At 49.2% G+C, this 19,471-nt stretch overlaps 2 protein-coding genes and 1 long non-coding RNA gene across 9 annotated transcripts in view; 2 read left to right on the top strand and 1 right to left on the bottom strand.

Moving 5' to 3' along the window:
• Gtf3c1 (general transcription factor IIIC subunit 1) overlaps positions 1-18,232 on the bottom strand; it is a 61,726-nt gene extending 43,494 nt beyond the window's left edge. For 2 of the 3 annotated variants that reach the window (XM_010623495.3, XM_010623494.3), the window contains exons 1-6: positions 17,928-18,232; positions 15,039-15,248; positions 13,502-13,678; positions 13,117-13,260; positions 11,126-11,222; positions 7,805-7,928 (exon numbers count right to left, since the gene is read on the bottom strand). In XM_010623495.3, the coding sequence (XP_010621797.1) occupies positions 7,805-7,928; positions 11,126-11,222; positions 13,117-13,260; positions 13,502-13,678; positions 15,039-15,248; positions 17,928-18,148 (973 nt within the window). In that variant the 5' untranslated portion in view covers positions 18,149-18,232. Of the gene's footprint in view, positions 1-2,951; positions 3,345-7,804; positions 7,929-11,125; positions 11,223-13,116; positions 13,261-13,501; positions 13,679-15,038; positions 15,249-17,927 lie in introns of those variants that run through there. The other variant, XM_010623497.2, reaches the window with a different exon arrangement.
• LOC104861882 lies at positions 2,305-9,637 on the top strand. Of its 2 annotated transcripts, none has more exons than XR_004515219.1 (3): positions 2,305-2,370; positions 7,926-8,057; positions 9,064-9,637. It is a non-coding gene; the product is annotated as an uncharacterized LOC104861882 (long non-coding RNA). The 2 variants fall into 2 exon arrangements; XR_002025328.2 differs by lacking the exon at positions 2,305-2,370 and adding an exon at positions 7,194-7,726.
• Positions 18,233-18,366: 134 nt separating the features above from the next.
• Katnip (katanin interacting protein) overlaps positions 18,367-19,471 on the top strand; it is a 169,404-nt gene continuing 168,299 nt past the window's right edge. Inside the window, exon 1 of one of the 4 annotated variants that reach the window (XM_019207405.1) lies at positions 18,367-18,430. In XM_019207405.1, coding sequence (XP_019062950.1) covers positions 18,424-18,430 — 7 coding nt within the window. In that variant the 5' untranslated portion in view covers positions 18,367-18,423. Of the gene's footprint in view, positions 18,431-18,491; positions 18,603-19,471 lie in introns of those variants that run through there. The other 3 variants (XM_019207406.2, XM_019207404.2, XM_019207403.2) reach the window with 3 other exon arrangements.

Below are 19,471 nucleotides of genomic sequence, written 5' to 3'. Positions count from 1 at the left end.
TCTCGGAATAGTTCTCACTGTTCAAATGTTGTTTATCTTAATTATTAATTATGATCATTTTCACTCTTTAAGCTAGTGACCTTTAATTACTTTGCTGCTTTTAACTTAAAAGAAATCTTGCTGATTTCTGTTTTCATTTTCCCCACACACACCACTACTTTTCTAGGTTTTAAAAATTTCTGACAATCTTTTCCTTTTGTTTATGTTCATCTTTTATCTTTCTTTCTCGTCTTCAGTTTTTCAGATTCCAGTTCTTTCGTTTTCAAGCTCTTCTGAGCCTTCATATTTACTTTATTGCATTTTAGTCATTCTTAATATGGCTCATTTCTCTTTTTTTATAGGGTGTATACTTGAGTCCTATGAGAACTTTTTACATGTCCCCTTTTGCCATTTTAATGACTGTAATTTAGTCTGCTGTATCCTGTTACTTTTCTTGGCTTAGCTTGTATTTTGCAATTTAAATTTTAATAGCTTCATTGAAATTTAATTCATGTATCATACAATTCACCCATTTAGTGTGCACAAGTGAATGGTTTTTAAATATATTTTCAGGTCTACCCACCCAACACCAGCTAATTTTAGACCATTCCACTCACTGGAAGCCTTCAGCTTTCGCTCTCCTGCCCCTCACCCCATCCATGCCAAGGGATTTATTTACTAATCCCTGTCCTAGATTTGTCTACTCTGGGTTTTCCTCTCCACGGCGTCGCATGGCAGTGGCCTTTTGTGCCTGGCCACTCTTTCCCCGTGGGACAGTCCCGGCACCGCCATGGGAAGTCAGCAAACCACAGCAGCTTGGGGCTACTGGTTCCAGCCCACTGACCTAAGTCTATTCTTGTACCAGTACCGCTTCCTGAGGACCGCTGCTTTGTATCAGTGTTTTCTACTTCTTTCTTTTTCACGACTATTTAGGCTTTCTGGATCTCTTGCAACTCCTTATGAAATTTAGAATTAGCCCGCCAGTTTCCACAAAGAAATCAGCTGGGAATCGGATATGGATTTTGCTGAATCAGATTAGTTTGGGGAGTATTATTGGCTGTCTTAATAATGTTACTCCTTTCAATCCACAAGCATGACATTTTTCCATTTACTTAGATCTTAAACGCACGCCTATAATCCCAGCACTTGGGAGGCTGAGGCAAAAGGATCACTGTGAGTTCAAGGCCTGCACTACAAAGGGAGACACTGTCTCAAAACACAAAACAAAAAAAGTCTTCTGACAATGTTTTCTGAGCATATATTCTGTGTTCTTCTTGTTAAATTTATTCCTAAATTATACTGATCTTGCATCCCGAAGTCTTGTAATACTTGTTTATTTTATTTTTTAAGAGTCATAAGGCTGTGATCCAAGCTAAGGAAAGAGGATCACAAGTTCTGGACCAGCCTAGCATGCATATGGGCCTGGGTCCGACTCCTGAGTACCCCGCCCCACACACACGCAGAATTACAGGGCAATCACTGTGGGGAGCACCTACAACATAAACGGGAGGACAGGCAGCCCATACCATCCCCCCAGCACTGGACCTGCCGTGACAATGAGCCTGGAAAACCCACTCCGGGAGACCTCAGTCGGCCCCAGGGAGCACATCTTACTCGGTGGCCTCCAACTGTGCCAGAAAGGACTGCCAAGTGTCTTCCTATAGCCCATCCCTTCTCTCCTCTGCACACAAATTTAATAAGCACAAGATGACTGGTAAATACTTGAAGAAAGTAATCCACATTTGCAAAAACAGAGCAGTTCAGGGTGACTGTTTTTATTACTAAGGTTATTTTGCTTTTTGTAAAAGCCTTAGGTGCAGTGAAATATGCATGTAAAATATGCTAAATCCAAACTCTCTGTTTAAGGAATTTTAGAAACAATTTATGTATACCCAGGCACACCTGCAAATTTACATGAAGTAATACATCATCTTTATTTATTATTTAAGTCCTCTGTTCCACAATGCCTTAGAGGGAAGGCTTTATGTTAATTTTGAAAATGGAAACAACAAAGCTCACAGCAGAAAGAAAAAAAGAAAGAAAACATGAAAACTGTGTATTCATCCCTTTCCTCACTCAACGAAAGTAACTGAAATGACACTTAATTAAATTAAACCCGCTAAACATTCACTTAGCACCTACTGTCCCAGGAACTGCACAGGCGCTGAGAATATAAAGTACGAAGGGGTATGGCCTCCGCCCTGCGTGAGCTCACAGCCCTCACAAAGTCACAGTGGTGAGTTGCTGAGGCACAAGGTGTCCCTGGCAGTGAGGAGCACTGGTGTGGGTGCAGGTCCAAGAGCCGGGCATGGAAGGTGGGCAAGGCTGCGGTGAAGATCACTGGGGAGCGAGAGCCTCTCCGATCAAAACGACAGGTCCGAGTGCGACAATGTAAGTGCCTGACTGTCCTCACCGCCGTGGGTGCCTGCAGAGGGACCCAAAGCCACCCCCTCTTGTGCTCTGAGTCCTGCCCGCCCAGTCCCGGCTCAGGGTGCCCAGACCAGTCTCTGTGCCACAGGTCCTGCGAGGGTGACACCGTCAAGGTCGGCAGGCACAGACCAGGGAGTGGCCTGGGTTAGCTACAGCAGGTGGGGCTCCCCGGTCACTGGCCAAGAGACACTCTGTCTGCACAGCCCAATGTCACTAAAGAAAAGCACTTCAGTGTTGCTTAATTTTACCTGCAACACGAAGCTGAAAGTCAGACTTCATAGGTAAAAATGCCTGATTTTTAAATGCTACCAACTATCCAATGGAAACAAACACTGTGACCCAAACTGCACTGACAATCCGGCCTACAGGGCACCAGCCTGTGGCCCCTGCTCAGTGGGAGCCTTTCAGGCCTGGAACACAGGCGCTACGGGTGTCACCTCCAGACACTCAGGGAAGGCAGTGGAGATGTCCATCGTCAGGGAACTTGCCTACGGCCACCCCATCAGAGAGTGACACAAAGATGTCTCCCAGGGCTCTCTTACTTTCAAGTTCATTCCGAGTAACCTCCAGCTTGGGAGAAGCCTTCTTTCATGGTTGCCTGCCCAGCAAAAGGTTCTTTAAGGAGCAAAGGTTCCTGCTCAGGTGCTCTTGATTTTAAAGATTAAAAACTCCACTCTGTTTATCTTTAATGCCCTTCTTCTAACAGGTCAGGAAACAAGAATCATTAACAGATCCACAAGCCATGCGTCATCAGACTCCCAGGTCAGACCCCAAACCATTCCCAACAGTTCAGCTTTCTGGGAAGCCTCTCGGCCCGCAAACGCTTTCTTCCTCACCACAGGACCTGCAGCCCTTTCTCACCTCCCTTTCTACTTAAAAAGGCTGACACCATCTACTTCAGTCTCACATTTACACAGCACTGAACAGTGTATTAAGAACTAGGGACTTGAGGAGGCTGCACTGCAGGAGGACTTCTCTCTCCCAGCCACTGGCTTCTTGGCCTGCTTGCCTGTGGTCTGCTGCACGACGCTTTTACAGATTCCAGGGTCCTATGAATTAAGCTAGGAAATAAAGGAGAGGCAGAGTTCTGCCGGGCCGGTGGTTGGTTCTCTCTCAACAAGCCTGGCTGCCCACCTTCTTTCAGGACACAGTTGCATTCTGGGGACGCTGTGGGTCCACCTTCCCTTAGCATATGTCCTACTAAGGCGTGCTGTTGACGAATCCCGTTGCCTGCTATGCCCATAAAGTCAAGCACACAGGACCTCTGCGTTTCTTTCTTGTATACCTATTTTTCTTGGAGTTAGTAAGTCCATTTTTCTCTGTTTGTTTGGCTTTCTATGTGTCTGTCACTAATTCGTGCTCAGATTCTTTGTCAGACACGGAACGGTCTGAGGTCCGCTTGCACACACCGAGGCCCGTCCCTGGCACGGACCTCATCCTCCTGGGACCCCCACTCCTGTGTCTATCCTGACTGCTGCTTCCATTCTGCCTTCCTGCCACTGGGTTTACCACAGCCACAGGGCTTTCCTTCGCCTGCCCTTGCATCCCTGACCACATATTTTCCTGTCTCTTGGTTTATTCTGTCACGTGACGATAACTTCCCAAAAGGAAGCAGGAGATGACCTGAGTATGAAATATATGGTTATCCTTACTCTCATTCCTCACTGGAGCTGCACAAAGGACTCCACACTGAAGGTTCACTTCCTTCAGAATCTTGATGGCTTTGTTCTCACGTCAGCTTTAGTCCCTGTAAGTCCAATGTCTCCTCTCTAGTCTCTTTGTTCTCAGATTTCTGAAGTCTCAGGCTGCTGGATCTTAATGTGGATTTATGTTCATTATGCTAGACACCTGAGAGGCCCTTTGATCTGGAAACTTAATGTTCTTCAGATCTGGGAAAATTCTGCATATCATTTCTGATCCTGTCCTCTCCAATCGCCTGCTCAGGTTTCTGAGTTCTCATTTTCCCCCACGTTGCCCATGGTTTGAAAAAGTGTTCTCCAAAGGCCTACATTTAAAGGACTGGTCGAGCTGGGGTTGTAGCTCAGTGGCACTGCACCTGCCTTGTAAGCTTAAGGTCCCAAGTTCGATCCCCCAGTACCACAAACAACAGTAACAATGAAAACAAAATAAAGGCTTGGTCACCAGCCTGTGGTGCTGTGGAGGTACTGGAAGCCTAGGGCCCCGTGGGAGGAAGTTAGATCACTGACAGCATGTCCTTGAAGGGGATACTGAGTCCCTAGTCACATCTTCTTTGCTTCCTGGTTGCCATGAAGGGAGCAGCCAGCTTCAGCCACAAGCGCCCACCATGTTTTTCTGTTCACCACAGGAACAAGCCTCAGAGGCACCATGGACTGAAACCTCCACAACTCTGAGTCGACATAAACATTTCCTAACTACCTACTCATTTCTTTATTGGTACCAGGGATCAAACTCAGGATCTTGCACCTACAAGGCAGGCACAGCACCACTGAACTAAATCCCCAGCTCTTATGCATTTAACTCAGTTTTACTGTACACTTTATATATAAATAATGATCACATTCATCATTGGGCATTTGTACCTATATATAATCGGATTCTTTCTTCCCCCAACCCCTCCCCACATTTCCTATTTATTTATTTTTGGTGCTGGGAATTGAACTCAGGGCCTCACACTTACCAGCCAGGCACTGTGCCGCTGTGATACATTGCCAGCCCCCAAGTTTCCTTTTAAAAAGCTGATTACCTGAGGAATTTTGTTACAGTAATGGAAAGCTGACCAGCATACCCTTTTCATGTGGATGCTGGACCTTTTAAGCTCACTCATCTTCAACCTGGCCCTGATTTTCCATCTCGTGAGGTTTTGTTCTTTCTGGGGGACACTTTTCAACTCTCTTTTACTACTCTCCTTCCATGAGACTGTCAATTCCAATAGTTATATTTCTTTATTTCCAAGGGCTATTCTTTTACTTTCTGAATGTTTATTCTCCATAGCTTCTTGCTCCAGTTTCATGGACACAAAATCTTCTCTTTTCTGAGGATAACTTAGTCCCTGCTGAGTTTGTCTCCTGCTTCTTTGCTCCTGTTAACGTCAGTTTTTCCTCAGGGAGTTGGAGAAAGACTAAAGATGCCACCGAAGCCCTGTGTTAGAGGGCGGGAAGGGAGGAAGCTGCCATTATCTGGTTTCCAGTTAAGGTGGGCTGGCAGGGGTAACTGTTTTCTTGGGAAATCTCCACATTTCACCATCTAGAGGATTTTTCTCTAGGACTTGTTAGCTTCCCCAGAAAAAAAGCCTCCCGCCCCTGGCCTGGGAACAATAAATCTGGCTGTCAGTGTTCTAGAAACCAGAGAGCTCAGGGAGCCCACATTTGTGTTTAGACGGCTCCCGGAGAAACTGTGTGGGTGGAGCTCAGTGCAGACCCCTCATCTAGCAAGCATGGGGCCCTGGCTTCTGGCTGGGCACCCTGGACTCTAAGCCGGAACATGTGAGAATTCTTGCTCCAAGTCAGTCCCTTGCCTGAAGAATCTGACTGCGTAAGTAGCAAAAGTCTAGGAAGCTAGGAGAAGATGAACATCATTAGATAATAAACCGAGATGGCCAAACTGGGGAGGGAAACTGGAGGACTCGCACCTGTGGAGTCCCATCGTCTGTCCCCAGCCTGCTCTGGTCTGAGTTTGGAAAGCCCTGGTATGGCCTCCTGCAGTAACTCAGACTCCTGCCTCCGTGGGAAAGATGGTCTTACCTGGCCGCGCGATGGAAGGCAGGGAGCAAGTGTTCTTGTGCTACTCACACAGACTCCACAGCTCGTCTCCAGCCTTGCCCACACGCGTGCTTTCAAAGGTATCTGTGAGCTCCACTGTCCTAGTTTACCTCAAGTGCTGACACTGCTCTCACGGAGCTTCTCTAGCTTTACCACCCTGCTCAGTCTGTGGCCCTTTGTCTATCTACACCCGTTCTGACTGCTGCGTTTTTTTGAGACAGGGTCTCACTATGTAGTTGAGACTGACCTAGAACTCACTATGTAGCCCAGGTGGGTCTTGAACTCACAGAGATCCTCCTGCCTCAGCTTCCCGAGTGCTGGGATTACAGATGTGCGCCACCACGCCTGGCTCTGACTGGTGCATTTTACTGAAGCTCTGATTCTCGGCTTTTAAAATGGTTCTGTTTAATCAGAAGAGGTAAACGATGTGGGGCAGAAATCAGGAACAAGGAGAAAAGAACTAAGGAAAGTTTTTAAAGTTTTATAGTCTATTCTCCATAGTTTAAGTTTCTCAGAAGGTTCAAACCCTGTATCTACTGTGCAGCCACTGCTTAACCTTATGTCAGTGCATAGCATCTCCTCACTTTAAGTTTCTTACATGGACAAGCGACAATACCTCCTACCCTGCAGGGCTGCGTGAGATCACACAGCACAGAGGAGGCACGGTTGTGTGCTGCTAAAGACTGGTCAATGATGGTTCAGGCAAACGGTTGTAATAGAGCTGAAAAATTGCTACCACCAAGGAACAGTGCTACGGTACAATGCATTTGTGGCAAGGCTGGCATAAACCAGCCTGCAAGGCAGTGCTGGGCATATGAAAGTAGAGCACGTAGTTTCATACAGCAGGAGTCCCCAGCCCCAGGCCGCAGACCCCTTGATGGGTCCATGGCCAGGAACCAGGTGACACAGCGGGAGTGAGCAGTTGGGCAAGCAAGCCGAGCTTCATCTGAATTTCCAGCTGATCCCCATTACCACATTGTCAGATCAGCAGCGGCATTAGATTCCCACAGGCGTGTGCACCTTAGCAGACAGTACGCTCCTCTGAACCATTCTGAAACCACCCCCACCCCTCCATGGAACAACGGCCAGAAATCCGACACACAGCACCGGGACGTTTGGATACCGGTGATGATACTAAACGGCTACACTGCTGGTGTGGGTATTTGCTAAAATTTGATGGTTAGTTTTAGAGCATAATCCTTTCACTTATTAAAAAAAGATCAGTGTGAACCGCCCTGTTCCACCAGCAGCAGCCTCAGAACTCTTGTGGCCGACACCATCTAGGTTTGTCAGGAACACCATCACGCTCACACATTGCCAAGGATGCACTTCTCGGAGCGCCACCGCCATGTTAAGTGACACGTGGCTGGCTGAAGAATGCAGGGCAGAGAGTCTGACCCTGCCTCCTGACACCACTTTGGGGCGTCAGGGGACACCCACGCTGAGACACCTGCTGGAAGCCAGAGCTGCTTTCATTCAGCAAACACTTGCTGGGCACCTTCAGGACAAGGTCCTGAGCCAAGCAGGCAGCAGGCACTGAAGAGCTGAGTAAGGACGTGACATCGTCACGGCAGAAGGTAAAGTGGGACCCAAGAGACGGGAAAAGCCAGCCAGCCCCCCGGCCCAGGGCACAGAAGCCCGGAGTCTGCCTTTACCTTTTTTGGTCTTACAAGGTCCACATTCGGGGTGAATCTCTTGTAAGGGAAGGGTTATCACCTTGGCCAGCCCCGCGTTCAGCATGTACTGGTACAGACGCTTAAATGTCCTCTCACACAGCCCCTGCCGAAACACAATGAAAAGCTGCTGAGCGAGGCACTGGAGGCTGCTGGAGTCAACACAACAGGCGCACAGGACCCGAATTAACTTATTATCCTAAATGAGGAAACACTGCCAAGCTACGTCGTCAAGGTAACAAAACATGGTTGAGAGCAGTACAGAAATGATTCTACATTTTGATTACAAGAGGGGGAAAGAGATTTACCTAAAGTGATCCCGAGACAGGTAAGAGCAGGAGGAGACTTTTCCTCTGACACCTTTGCATATTGCTTTGAATTTTTTAACCAAGTGAGAGTTATTACTAAACATACACCACACACACACACACACCCTCCAACAGCAGAGCTAGCATTGCAAGTTTGAGCTCAGCCTGGGCAACTTAGCAGCTTAGTGAGATCCTCTCACAAAAAAAAAAAAAAAAAAAAAAAAAAAAAAAAAAAAGCTAAGGCTAAGGACATAGCTCAGTTCCAAGGTCCGGAGTGCAATCTCCAATCCTGTCAAAAAATATTGTAATAGAATTGTTTAAAATGTGGTCCCAAGTGAAGACTACACTCACTCTATCACTCATCCTTCCGCTACACAGGCTCTAGCGCCTCCTTGCCATGGGGTTACTCATAGGCAGCCTCCCGTGCAGGCCATGCCTTTTAATCCACATATGTTTTAAAAAAGCAATTTAAGGGCCAGGGACTCAGCTCAGTGGTTCCGCTGCCTGCCTCACAAGCACAAGGACCTGAGTTTGATCCCCAGTACAAATAAAATAAAATAAATAAATAAGAGCAATTTATTTGCCAACATCAAAAGTGAGAGGGTCAGGGATTAAGCTCAGTGGTGTCACTTGCCTGCTTCACAAGTGCAAGGCCCCAAGTTCGACCCCGGGTACCAAAAAAGAAAAGAAAAAAGAAAGAGAAAGAGAGCTTTCATACTGAAAGCAAAACCAGACTTGCTTCTTTTGAAAAGCTAAGATTTGCCAATCGATGTGAAGAATGCAGCTGTCTGGTGGAGTCGAGGGCCAGCACTCCCAGTAGCAGGGAGTGTGGTCACCAGGGTGCTGTGGGCCTCATGCTCTATCAGACCCCTGCATGATAAAAGCAAAGGCCAGTTACCCTCCATCACCATTCTTGTGTTGCTTTTCTCCAAGGGTCCTGAAGAGGAAAGTGAACACCTTCAGCTGTACTAGCGGAATCTTTCTCTACACAAGGCCCATCTGGCTCACTCACAGCCTTCCTGGCTGCTGCCGCCATGTGATTTTGCAACTGCCACAGAACGAGGCCAGTTACCCTTGCTCTCCCTTCTGAGGGGCAGCAGGTGGAGCTCACAACCATGCGCTGCTGGAGAGGAAAACAGGTCCACAGGCCACCACCAACACACATCCGTGATCTGCTCTCAGTCCGGCCAGCACTCTCAGTTGCTGGGTGCCACAATATTTGGCGACCCAAAACATCAGGTAACTCCCACACGGCTCCGGCAAATGTGCTGGCTTGTACCTGGCTTCTGTGGTTAATCTAGTCCAGCCCGGGCATTGCAGGAAGACCCCATGGAAACCCCATGGAAACATCCGACCCCAGCCCTCAGCATATGGCACCAGACCCTGGACCATCCCAAGTAAGCAAAAGAGGAGGATGCAGACCCGCATTTGGGGGACTGCCATCAAGACTTGCAGTCTACCAAGCAACACAGAAGCGGCACCCAGAGTCTCCCCACCTTCCATATTCACGGCATCCACCTCGTCTATGAGCTAATGAGTCCGCGCTCTCTGACCCCTGCTGCCAGCTGCTGATTAGACATCACCAGGGGAGCTTCCCAGGAGAGCTTCACACTGAATGCCTCTTAAGGTCAGGTCTGTCATCTGCCTCCCCACACCCCAGCTTGTTCTTTCTGTACTCTGATACACAGGGCAACAAATGCTGCCCATTCTCCGCCTCGGCGTCTGAGAGGTGGCAGGGAGTAGGGGATAAGGGGGGCTGGCCAGTGCACAACTAGCTCCAGCTCACTATTTTCATGAGCAACTACAGGCCCAGGCTCACCAGAGCCTCTGACTTTTCAAGGGAAGCTGGAGGCCTAGTTTTCTTTGTGAAATCTCGACTGAAAAACAAATCCAATCAAAATATTTATTTTTTAAAATTAATTAATTTATTTTTTGGTTTTTTTGAGACAGGGTCTCGCTATGTAGTTGAGAATGACCTGGAACTCACTATGTAGCCCAGGCTGGTCTCGAACTCACAGTGATCCTCCTGCTTCAGCCTCCCGAGTACTGGGATTACAGGTGTGTACCACCATACCCAGCTCAAACTTATTTTTAATCGGCCAAGTCTCCCACAAGCCTCCAGTTTGTGATCTCTGCTTTGACGAGGCTGGGCATGCATGAACCTGGCAATGGGGAAGATAGAGCAGACAGTGACACATGGGGATGGTCCCGGTGTCCAGAATCAGGCTACAGACCAGTGGTGGTGAACGTAGGGCACAAGTGCCACAGCAGGCTGCTTGTTACACTGAAAGCTCTAAAAGGTTCTCCAGCCCTGCCATGATCCTTGGGGACTGATGACTAGCACTCAAGAAACTTGACTTCAAATTGTAAGATGCAGTTTAACCTATGAACTGCCTGAATCAGCCCAGAAGCAATGTCCCTCCACATTTTCTCTCCCTTTAACTCCCTGTCTCCTCTTCTGGGCCCAAGGGGAAGCAGGTCAAGAACTGCTTTTCAGCCAGGAGTGGCAGTACATGCCTGAAATCCTAGTATTCAGGAGGCTGAGGCAGGAGGATCTGACAAATTCAAGGGCAGCCTGGGCTACACAGTGAGTTTAAGGCCAGCCTGAACTATACAGTGAGATCCTGTCTCAAAAACACTAAAAAATAAAAATTAAAAACATACATGAATAAAAACAGAGAAAAGAACTGTCCTTCACTCTGTCATCTCCCCTCCCCTCAGCACAGCCACACTGCCATTTCAGTGTAAAGCCACTGGGACAAAATTACAGGTCTCATTTTGGAAGGAAATCTAAACACCAAGGCCAACCCTCCCTCACGCACTGTGACAGCAAGACACAGAGCAAACACTGGGAGGAGCGGAGTCAGCAGGGAGCACGGGGTCAGCGGACCACCGAGCTCTTGCTCCAGCCTACGACGGCTCCGGGTGGCAATGCCTCTCTACACGTAACGGCACCGCAGCCAGCCCGGCGCCCAGGATGGCCTCGCACGCTCACCAGCTCCTCCCGCAGCCTGCCCAGCGTCTCGATGCGGTTACTCCGGGTGCTCAGCACGCCCGAGAGCTTCTCCATGAGGATGTCGTATTTGCTCCTCCTGCAAGAAACACCAGTCAGGACATCTCGTCAAGCCTACGGCAAAGCACCATGTGTGTTAGAGACGAACCACAGAACCTTCGCCTTCGGGCTCTGTGGCCGCCAGCCTGACTCCCCCATCTCATAGCTGCAGAGCTTGGCTGTGAGCCGCTCGTTCACATGCCCAAGGTCACCTGGTGAGTGGCGGACACAAACAAGATTCTAGTATTAATGATGTGATGCGCTAGGAGCCTCCCATTCTTAAGTACTTCAGTGTTTAGGAAACTAGTATGTATTTCCTCGAAATCACTCGGGAAGAAGAGTGGGCGTTGCTTCATAAAGAGCCTCACCTTCCACCTCCTTTCTATTGTGAAGTCAGTGTCACACAAACCCTGCCGAGCTAACAGCCAACAGAAGGAGCTGGGAAGAGCTGAGCGCTCATGGTGGCATGTGCCGAGGACGAGGACAGCTCGGCTTGGGTCGCGCTCTGGGAAGGGGAAAGAAACGCGTGTACTGGATCCACAGGCCGACCCCACTTCTCCGTGTGTCGCCTCTTAGTGACGGAGAATCAGAGGGGACAGGTGTGCACAGGTGTGTACCGAGTATGACTACGATGTAAACGAAGCTCGCGTTCACTTAAGAGCAAACAGTGGTTCAGGGAGGCCAAGTGTCTTTGCCCAAGCAAGGAGCAAAGAAAACAACATGCAGATCGCGACTTAATTCATGTTCTTCCTCCTACCCCATGCCTGCCACCTCAGTTCTCCAGATCATGAGCCATGCCAGTCATGAGTTTAGTAAAGTGGTTATTTAACAGATTGCATGATGACTTAAAATGTGAATTCACCAATACCGTATTCTCCAATAAATTAGAAGATGGCTTAGAAACTCAGGATTTTTTTTTAACAGTGTGCATGTGTGAAGAAGGCCAATCAGAATCAACAGGACATTTGACAGGAGGACCGACCCGGTTCTCATGCCTCCAGGAGTGATTCCAATCCACAGCCAACGCTTTGCACAAGTGGGTACTATAAACTTCAACCCTTACACTTAATCAGGAGTAGCTCCCCTCCTTTTTGGAGAGTGCATCTGGCTCCCGGAGTAAAGGACAAGGAACCTGGCCAGAGGAGAACCAGTCATTCTCCACGGTCCAGGTGAGGATCTGCTGGCCCTCATCCCATCTACTGCTTAGCTTCACCTGCAGTGCCTGGCAGGCATCAAGGAGCCTGGAACTCACTCACCCGGGGCATTCTGCCTAGGCCCCATACCAGCTAGACCTTTCCCTAGCCTGGCTTCTGTTCTTGCCACAAAGAAGGGGATGGAATTGAGGGGTGTAGGTTGGGACCTCCGCGGAGTGGCAAAATGCCTCTTTTCCCCATTCCCATGCCAGGTATCAGTCACCTGTGAGGATTACAGTCAGAGGTGATCAGCTCGCTCCCAGGCGCCTTGGTCCTCAGAGTGGGGTGTGCATACTGTCAGCTCGCTGTACTCTCTGGACTATGACACCCAGCTAGAATAGCAGTGACAGGCACTGTAATCACTTATTAGGGCCTCACCGCTGCACCCACGTCGGGCGACTATGGCTGCATGTTTCAAACATGTCCAATGTGAAACTGACAAAATTCAACCCAACCCTGCCACCTAACAAATCAAATTGGACTTTTTAATGTTTATATCTCTCTGAATTTCAACAGAATGGTAACAGTTTCTATTTTGGGGCAGTGGAATTTCACGTATTTTTTTTTCCCCTTCTTTTCTGTATAATTTACATGTTTTCTAAATAAGCAGGACATATGTGCATCAGACACATACCTTATTTAAAAAGGTAGTCATGCCCCGACTGGGCATTAAGATTTTTAAAAGCATAATACGCACGGCTGCATAAAAGTAACCGAGCTCTTGTTCTCTACAAACCACACCTGTCCACATGGAACCGGTTCAGGAGCAGGAGGATGGAGTGTTGCTGGGCTCCCGTGGGCAATCGGATCACATGCGACTGCATTGTAATGAGCCCGTTTTTGTTCAAGATCTTCCGGTGATAATGAAGCTTTCCCGCGTCAACCCTGTGGCACAACAGAAGCGTGGGCTGCATCATTTTGCCTGTTGACGGCTTTATTCTCACAATGTACAGGTTTTTCACATAAACACCAGGGACCCCTCTCTCACACACATACACATTCGGTCAACCTAAGAGAACATCACTGTGAGAAGACAATCTTCAAACAGAAAGCCATGCACCTGGGGAAAGGGCAGAATGACCAGCAAGCCCCAACAACAAAGGGAGAGAAACAAATCCTCCCATACTTGAAAGCGGTTGTGTGAAGGTCTCGCTGCAGCTCTCCTTGCCACCTGGACCGGCCCAGTCGCTCCAAGATGCAGTAGGAGAAGTCGGGGAGCTTCAGGTCAGGGTCCCCCTCTGCGCCTATCAGGGCCCTGTAGCGCAAGTCTTGGGAGGCAACAATGATTAGCTTCTTGCCCCACCTGCAAGTCAGAAACAACCATAGGTGGACATACGTTCAACTGACTGTAAAAAAAAATCTGAAATGTGAAAAAGCAGAAGCTTTCAGAATCATCATTTTCTGTTTCTCCTGAATTCACAATACCCCTACTTTCACTTAGGCAAGTTTTCAGACTCAGCACGGCACAGGGTACAGGACCGGAGGAGATGTCCCTGCCCGGGCAGCAGGCTGTGAGTGGCACCTGCTTCTTGCCTTCCCTAGTTCTGCTATATCATTTTCTATCAGGAATCAGAGAGAAGTTCCACGTGGCTCTAATGGGCATGTCAGATGGTGACTGGGCAAACACAGCCCCTCCCTCAACAGCTGCCACGGAAGCCTAGACCCTGGTCTGTGAAGTGGCTGGGCTCTGCTGAGTTACGTGCAGCTGAGGTCAGAGTGACCCCAATTAAAACCCTTTCCCCTGAGTTATGGCTTCTCACTGACCCGATGGGTTGCTTGCTAACTGTACCCCGTCCCGGTACCTGTATCTTCTAGCCTAGAAGATAAAACAGTGCTTCTTCCTTGACAGCCCTGCCTGGCACCATCATGCCAGGTGCTTGGCAGTAATTCTCTAGATGCCTTCAAAGCTCCCCAGCTCCCTATTCCTTCCCATGTTGATAGTCAACAAATAAATACTGGATACTCCTGGGGGCCTTTGTCTTTGCTGCCATCAGCACCACTGACCGGGACCCAAGACTCAGCTTCTCCACTCTAAGTCTCGTTTCTGTCTGTTCTTGAATTCGCCTTGTGCTGTGTTGGCTCCAGGCCAGGACTTGCAGCAGACGTCCTGGTAACATCCCCTGCCCCGCTCCCTATACAGGATGAACAGAACTCAAGGAAGAAGAAAGAAAGGAGATGCATCCAGAACACAGTGCAGGTTAGGCCGCCAAAAGGAGAGGCGAGGATGGACGTGTGGAAAAGTCTGCCAGTAGAGGATGGGGTGTTAGGAAGGTTCACACTGGCAACTTCTCCCATCCGGCTGAACAGCAGAAAGGGAGTTGAGAAGAGGGCTGGGGGCTTGAGAAACATGACTACTTGCACTGGCCACCTGGGAAAACGAGACCCTGCCTGAGAACTCATCAAGGCACAGCTGGGCAGAAGAGGGTCCTGCTAGGAAGACAGTACAGGTGGCTCGTAAACATGGCTGGGATTGTGCATACACAGGAAGGGAAAAGACAAGACCCCGACCAGAACCAGTGCCACAGTAGCAGAGTGGAGAAGGCCAAGGTCTGGCTCAGGGCGCAGTGCAGGGCTGGTGAACTCAGACCTCCCAATGACTGTGCAACTCTCCAGGCCTGGCCACACCCCGACCTCAGAGCCCCAATCCCCCGCATTTCTGTCACCTATCAAATGCCTCCATCATTGTACAACGAGGCTGCAAAGACTTGGTCCTGATGTTACTGGTAATGTTTTTCCTCTCCTTGAAGAACTGGCATGAGCCCTGGATGCCATCCTTATTCTCTAAGATCATATGAATGGGGTAGACATCCTCCAAAGAGACCGGGTCCCTCCGGGACTCCAAAATTCCAGTTTCCAAGTCGATTTCTTCATACCTAAAGGGAAAAGCACAAATACCAAATGCCAACTCAGCTTTGGAAATACTGTACACCTGGAGTATTTGGGGTTTGTGTTTTTCTTTCCATCCTCCAGCAGAGATCAGAGAGGAGATGACATTTCTAAGCCTTCCTGCACCTCAAATGCAGACAGTCCTGACAAACAGGTTCCTGTTCCACAGAACACAGACCTTTGCAGGATCCCAAAGCTACCCTGGAAGCTGCAGAAGCTGTGTGTGTGACCAAAACCACCTTCCCGGCTAGGGCCAGGGATTTGGTTCAGTGGTTCCACCGGCTGCCTCACAAGGGCCTGAGTTCGATCCCCAGTACCAGACAAAAACAACAACAACAACAAACCAAAACACCTTCCCCCCACTAAAAGTTATGGCTGGTTTCCTTCCAAAAGGAAGGAAGTCTTCAGGCCACCAAGTTTGGGGTGAGCAATTCAAGGCTTTCCTCATCTCCTTTGTCATCTTTCCATCTCTCTTTTGCTATCTCTCTAGCCCTTTACCAGTTTTTTTATGGTTTTATCACCTGCATGCTGACCCTTCTCACCTTTGATTCTCAGTCCTGCCTTTCCCCCTCAAGTGCCAATTCAGTGTCTTCCACTATCTATCAGACACTCAGACTTCCTCAGATTAAGCAGTACGGCTGCCTCTCCCCTTCACACAACTCCTTGCTCCAAAGACACTCCCCCACCCTTAGCAACAATTAAGACATCTTTGACTTAAGTTTCTTCCTTTCTCCAGTCGGCCATGTCCGCCAAGTTCTCCTTTGAACTCTGGTTCACATCCTGCCCTAGACTAGCTGAGGCTAAACCCACACATGCTTTTCAACCTTTGTCTTCCTTGTCCTTTCCGGAGCCTCCAACTTCTTAACCTTCCATTTTCAAATCACCTCTGCCTTCTCCCCAGCTTCCAGTCCCCACTCTGCCCTCACTGTCTTCTAGCTCTCCAGTCATGCTCTCCTGGTCTTCTTCGGAAGTTTCTGTAGCCTCTATATCCCAACTTCAAAGGTAGGTGCAGCTCAGTGCTGTGTCTGAAAGCCTCCAATCGTGATGCATTCTGTCCTGGGGATGACTTTCTTTAGGCAACAGCTTTTATTACCATCTAAACAGATGACTCAGAGATCTAACCCAGCCCCTCCCTCTGGCCTGCTCGCACTCCCAGAAGCAAATATTTACTAACAGAACCTTTTCATGGACAACCAAAGGAACCTCAAACTCTGTGTCTCAAAGCACATTCAGCACTTTCCCCGCCTCTGCCAGATTGGACCACACACTCAGCTCTTCTGTGTTCCCTGCCTCAGTTAAGGGGGTGGATATTTACCTTTCCCTACATCCCACATCCACTCAAGTCTCCAAATTCCCTCATTCTACTGCCTCACATGTCTTAATTCCATCTTCTCCTCTTCATTCCGACATCCCCAGGGACAAGGCAGTCTAGCACGGGTTGTTTGTGACTAGATCACTACAAATCTCTCAGCTTCCCTTTTGCACTTAGTCTGACCCTCCTTTCAATGGCTTCCTACTGTCTTTTGGATAAAGGAAAAACTCTTTAAGTGGATTAAATAATGGTTAATTAATTTGGCTAAGGGCAGAGTGGGAATAGTAACAGGGTTCCTGGGATTCGAATTCTGCAATCTGTTCTTGCTACCCTGACCTTGAGCGACTCTAATTTAAACTACGGCTTAATTTTCTCTTCAGAAAAACACAGATAACAACACCTTTCTACCAGGCTGTTGTCAAAAAAAAAAAAAAAAAAAAAAAAAAAAAATGAAACAACTTGCGGCATGTAAATGTCCTAGAATAGTCCCAGATCATAATAAACACACAAGTGTCAGACATTAGTCTTCGTTCTCTACTTGCAATTCTACACTTTGACCAAACTTCATTTCTCTTGATCTGGTTTATATATTTGCCATTCTGTCCAGCATTCTGCCAACGGAAGGCCTAAATGCAACTGAAGCCTCCTTTTACCCATGATCATCTCTGGGAACCTCCACAGACACGCACAATATGGGTACAAGGCACAGATTCCGAATACAGACACCCAGGGTTCAAGTCACTTAGCGCCCCTGCGCCTGGGCAGGATTCTCAATCTCTCTCTGGTACTGTTTCCTCCTTTATACATTTGGAAGACAACGGCACCCACTTCACAGGGTTCCTGTGAGGATCAGTTCAATTCCGAAGCTCTCAAGATCTCGTAATGGCACCCAGCTCACAGGAAGCTCCCAATACACATCAGCTGTTAGCCTGATTGCTAAACTTGCTGCTATGCTGATCCCGGGGGCTCTAGCCCTCCAGTTTGATGCCAAATGAATGCTCCAGAAAGGTTTGTGGAACTCGACTGTCCCCGAGCTTGAGCTGCACAGCCTGCCTAATCCTACCCTCCACTTTAAAGGGACTACTCTTTGAAACCCGAAGAGTATCACCCCCGTTCCGGTCCCGCTCACCACCACCCTCGTGCACACAGACACAAAGGGAACACAATCAGACGCCCCCACACACACACCTTCTCCAGACCCCTGGGCCCTGCCAGCCCCTAGAGACCCCAAATTAGCATAGCCACAGCGCAAGCACCCCCTCCCCCATCAGATCCCCGGTCCTTCTTCGGCCTCCCTCTTTTCCCTCTCCCTCCTAGCTCCATGAGATCCCGGGCCCCAGGCCTGGCCGCTGACCGATCCTGCAGCTGGAGGTCGGGGCGCTCCCGAGGCTCTTCATAGAAGCTGATGCCCGGATGCGTGGCAAGAGCCCGCCACAAAAACTCCTGCGTGTAGGGCTCCAACAGCAGCGGGAAGGGAGGCACTCGGGACTCCAGACGGCTCCACAGAGCAGGCAAACACAAGCCATCGAGACCCTCCAAGGCCACTTCGTCCAACAACGACTCCAGCGCGTCCATTGCTTCTACAATTAGCAGCGCCTGGGGCGCCTGCGCACCGAGTCGCAAAGGGCCTCGATCTGCGCGCCTGCGCACAGAGAGCGGTGGCCCAGGGAGGTGGATCGGACCCCGCCTTCCGTTGAGTTCACGAGCGCCGACGTGACGTCACCCACAGGGGGCGGGTTCAATGGAAGGAGCTCCACCACCATTGGTCCGGAGCCCTGCAGTAACCAGGGGAACTGAAAACAGTACAAGGAAACTTCCGGTTCGAGCAACCGAAACTACCGGCTCTAGCTATGGATGGTGAGTGTCCGTGGGCCCCTCTGGGAGGTCCGGCGGTTAGTCTCTCATAGCTCTTAAGGCTTCTCTGGGCGGAACACTAGTTCGTAGACCCTCTGGACCACTACTGCCTGTCCCACGATGGTCTCCAACCTGAGGGAAAGAGAGACTGAGTGGTCCGGGATGGCGAGGAGAGGTAGGGGGAGCGGTCAGCTGTTCCTCCACGCTGCCAAGCTGGGGTAGTGTAGGAACCCGGGACTGTCCGGGGTCTCGGTGAGGGATTTATGGCGGGAAAGGCGAGGTAGAGGTCTCAGGAGGACCATGCGTATCTTGGGCGGTGGAACTGTAGGAACCGGGAATTGGTGTGGAGCGGAGCATGATCCTGGGGAGTGAATTCATCAGCTGCTGAAAAGGGGAGGCCCAGGAAGACTCCCTTTATTTACTTACGTGTAATGAGAGTCCACATTAACAGAGTATTGTTCAGTGCTGGGAGCTCTAAGTGCTGTCAGGCAAGCTTCATAAGTGTCATTTGAAGTCTGTGTTAATCTCCTACAGATGAGGAAACTGAGGTTAAGAGAAGTGACTTGCCCAGAGTCAAACGCCCAGTAAGTGGCAGAAGAGTGAGGAGCCCAAACACTGTTTCTGGAGCTGAATTGTGGAGTTTGGGATAAGAAAGGTTTTCAGGGGCCTTTTTTCCCAGCGGTTGCCAATTCAGAGGGCTACAGGTGCAAACTGAGTAGGCTGGATTAGGGCTGTGATTAGAAATCCGTGCCCCATTTGAAGGGGAAGCTGCTCGCTCAGCTCCTGCCAACTGCTTCTTGGAACTCTTCTTAGAAGACACCCAATCACTCTGAAGGCCAGGGTAGGCTGTGGGGTCGTCATCTAGGAATTTGCTCAGGGATGGGAAGACTGGAAGGGTCTGTGCTAACGTCCAGGTCATTATTCTTACATCACTGCCCGCACTTTGGGGAAACTGCATCCCTTTGCTGTCCACTGAAGAAGAAAAACCCGTTGAATTTTGAATTTTGAATTTTGTGTGTTTGCTTGGTTTTGGCTTTTTTTTTT

Source organism: Fukomys damarensis, unplaced genomic scaffold (assembly GCF_012274545.1).
Source record: "Fukomys damarensis isolate Sample0158 unplaced genomic scaffold, DMR_v1.0_HiC HiC_scaffold_34, whole genome shotgun sequence".
Taxonomy (NCBI): Eukaryota; Metazoa; Chordata; class Mammalia; order Rodentia; family Bathyergidae; genus Fukomys; species Fukomys damarensis.
This window is presented reverse-complemented; position numbering and strand designations above follow the sequence as displayed.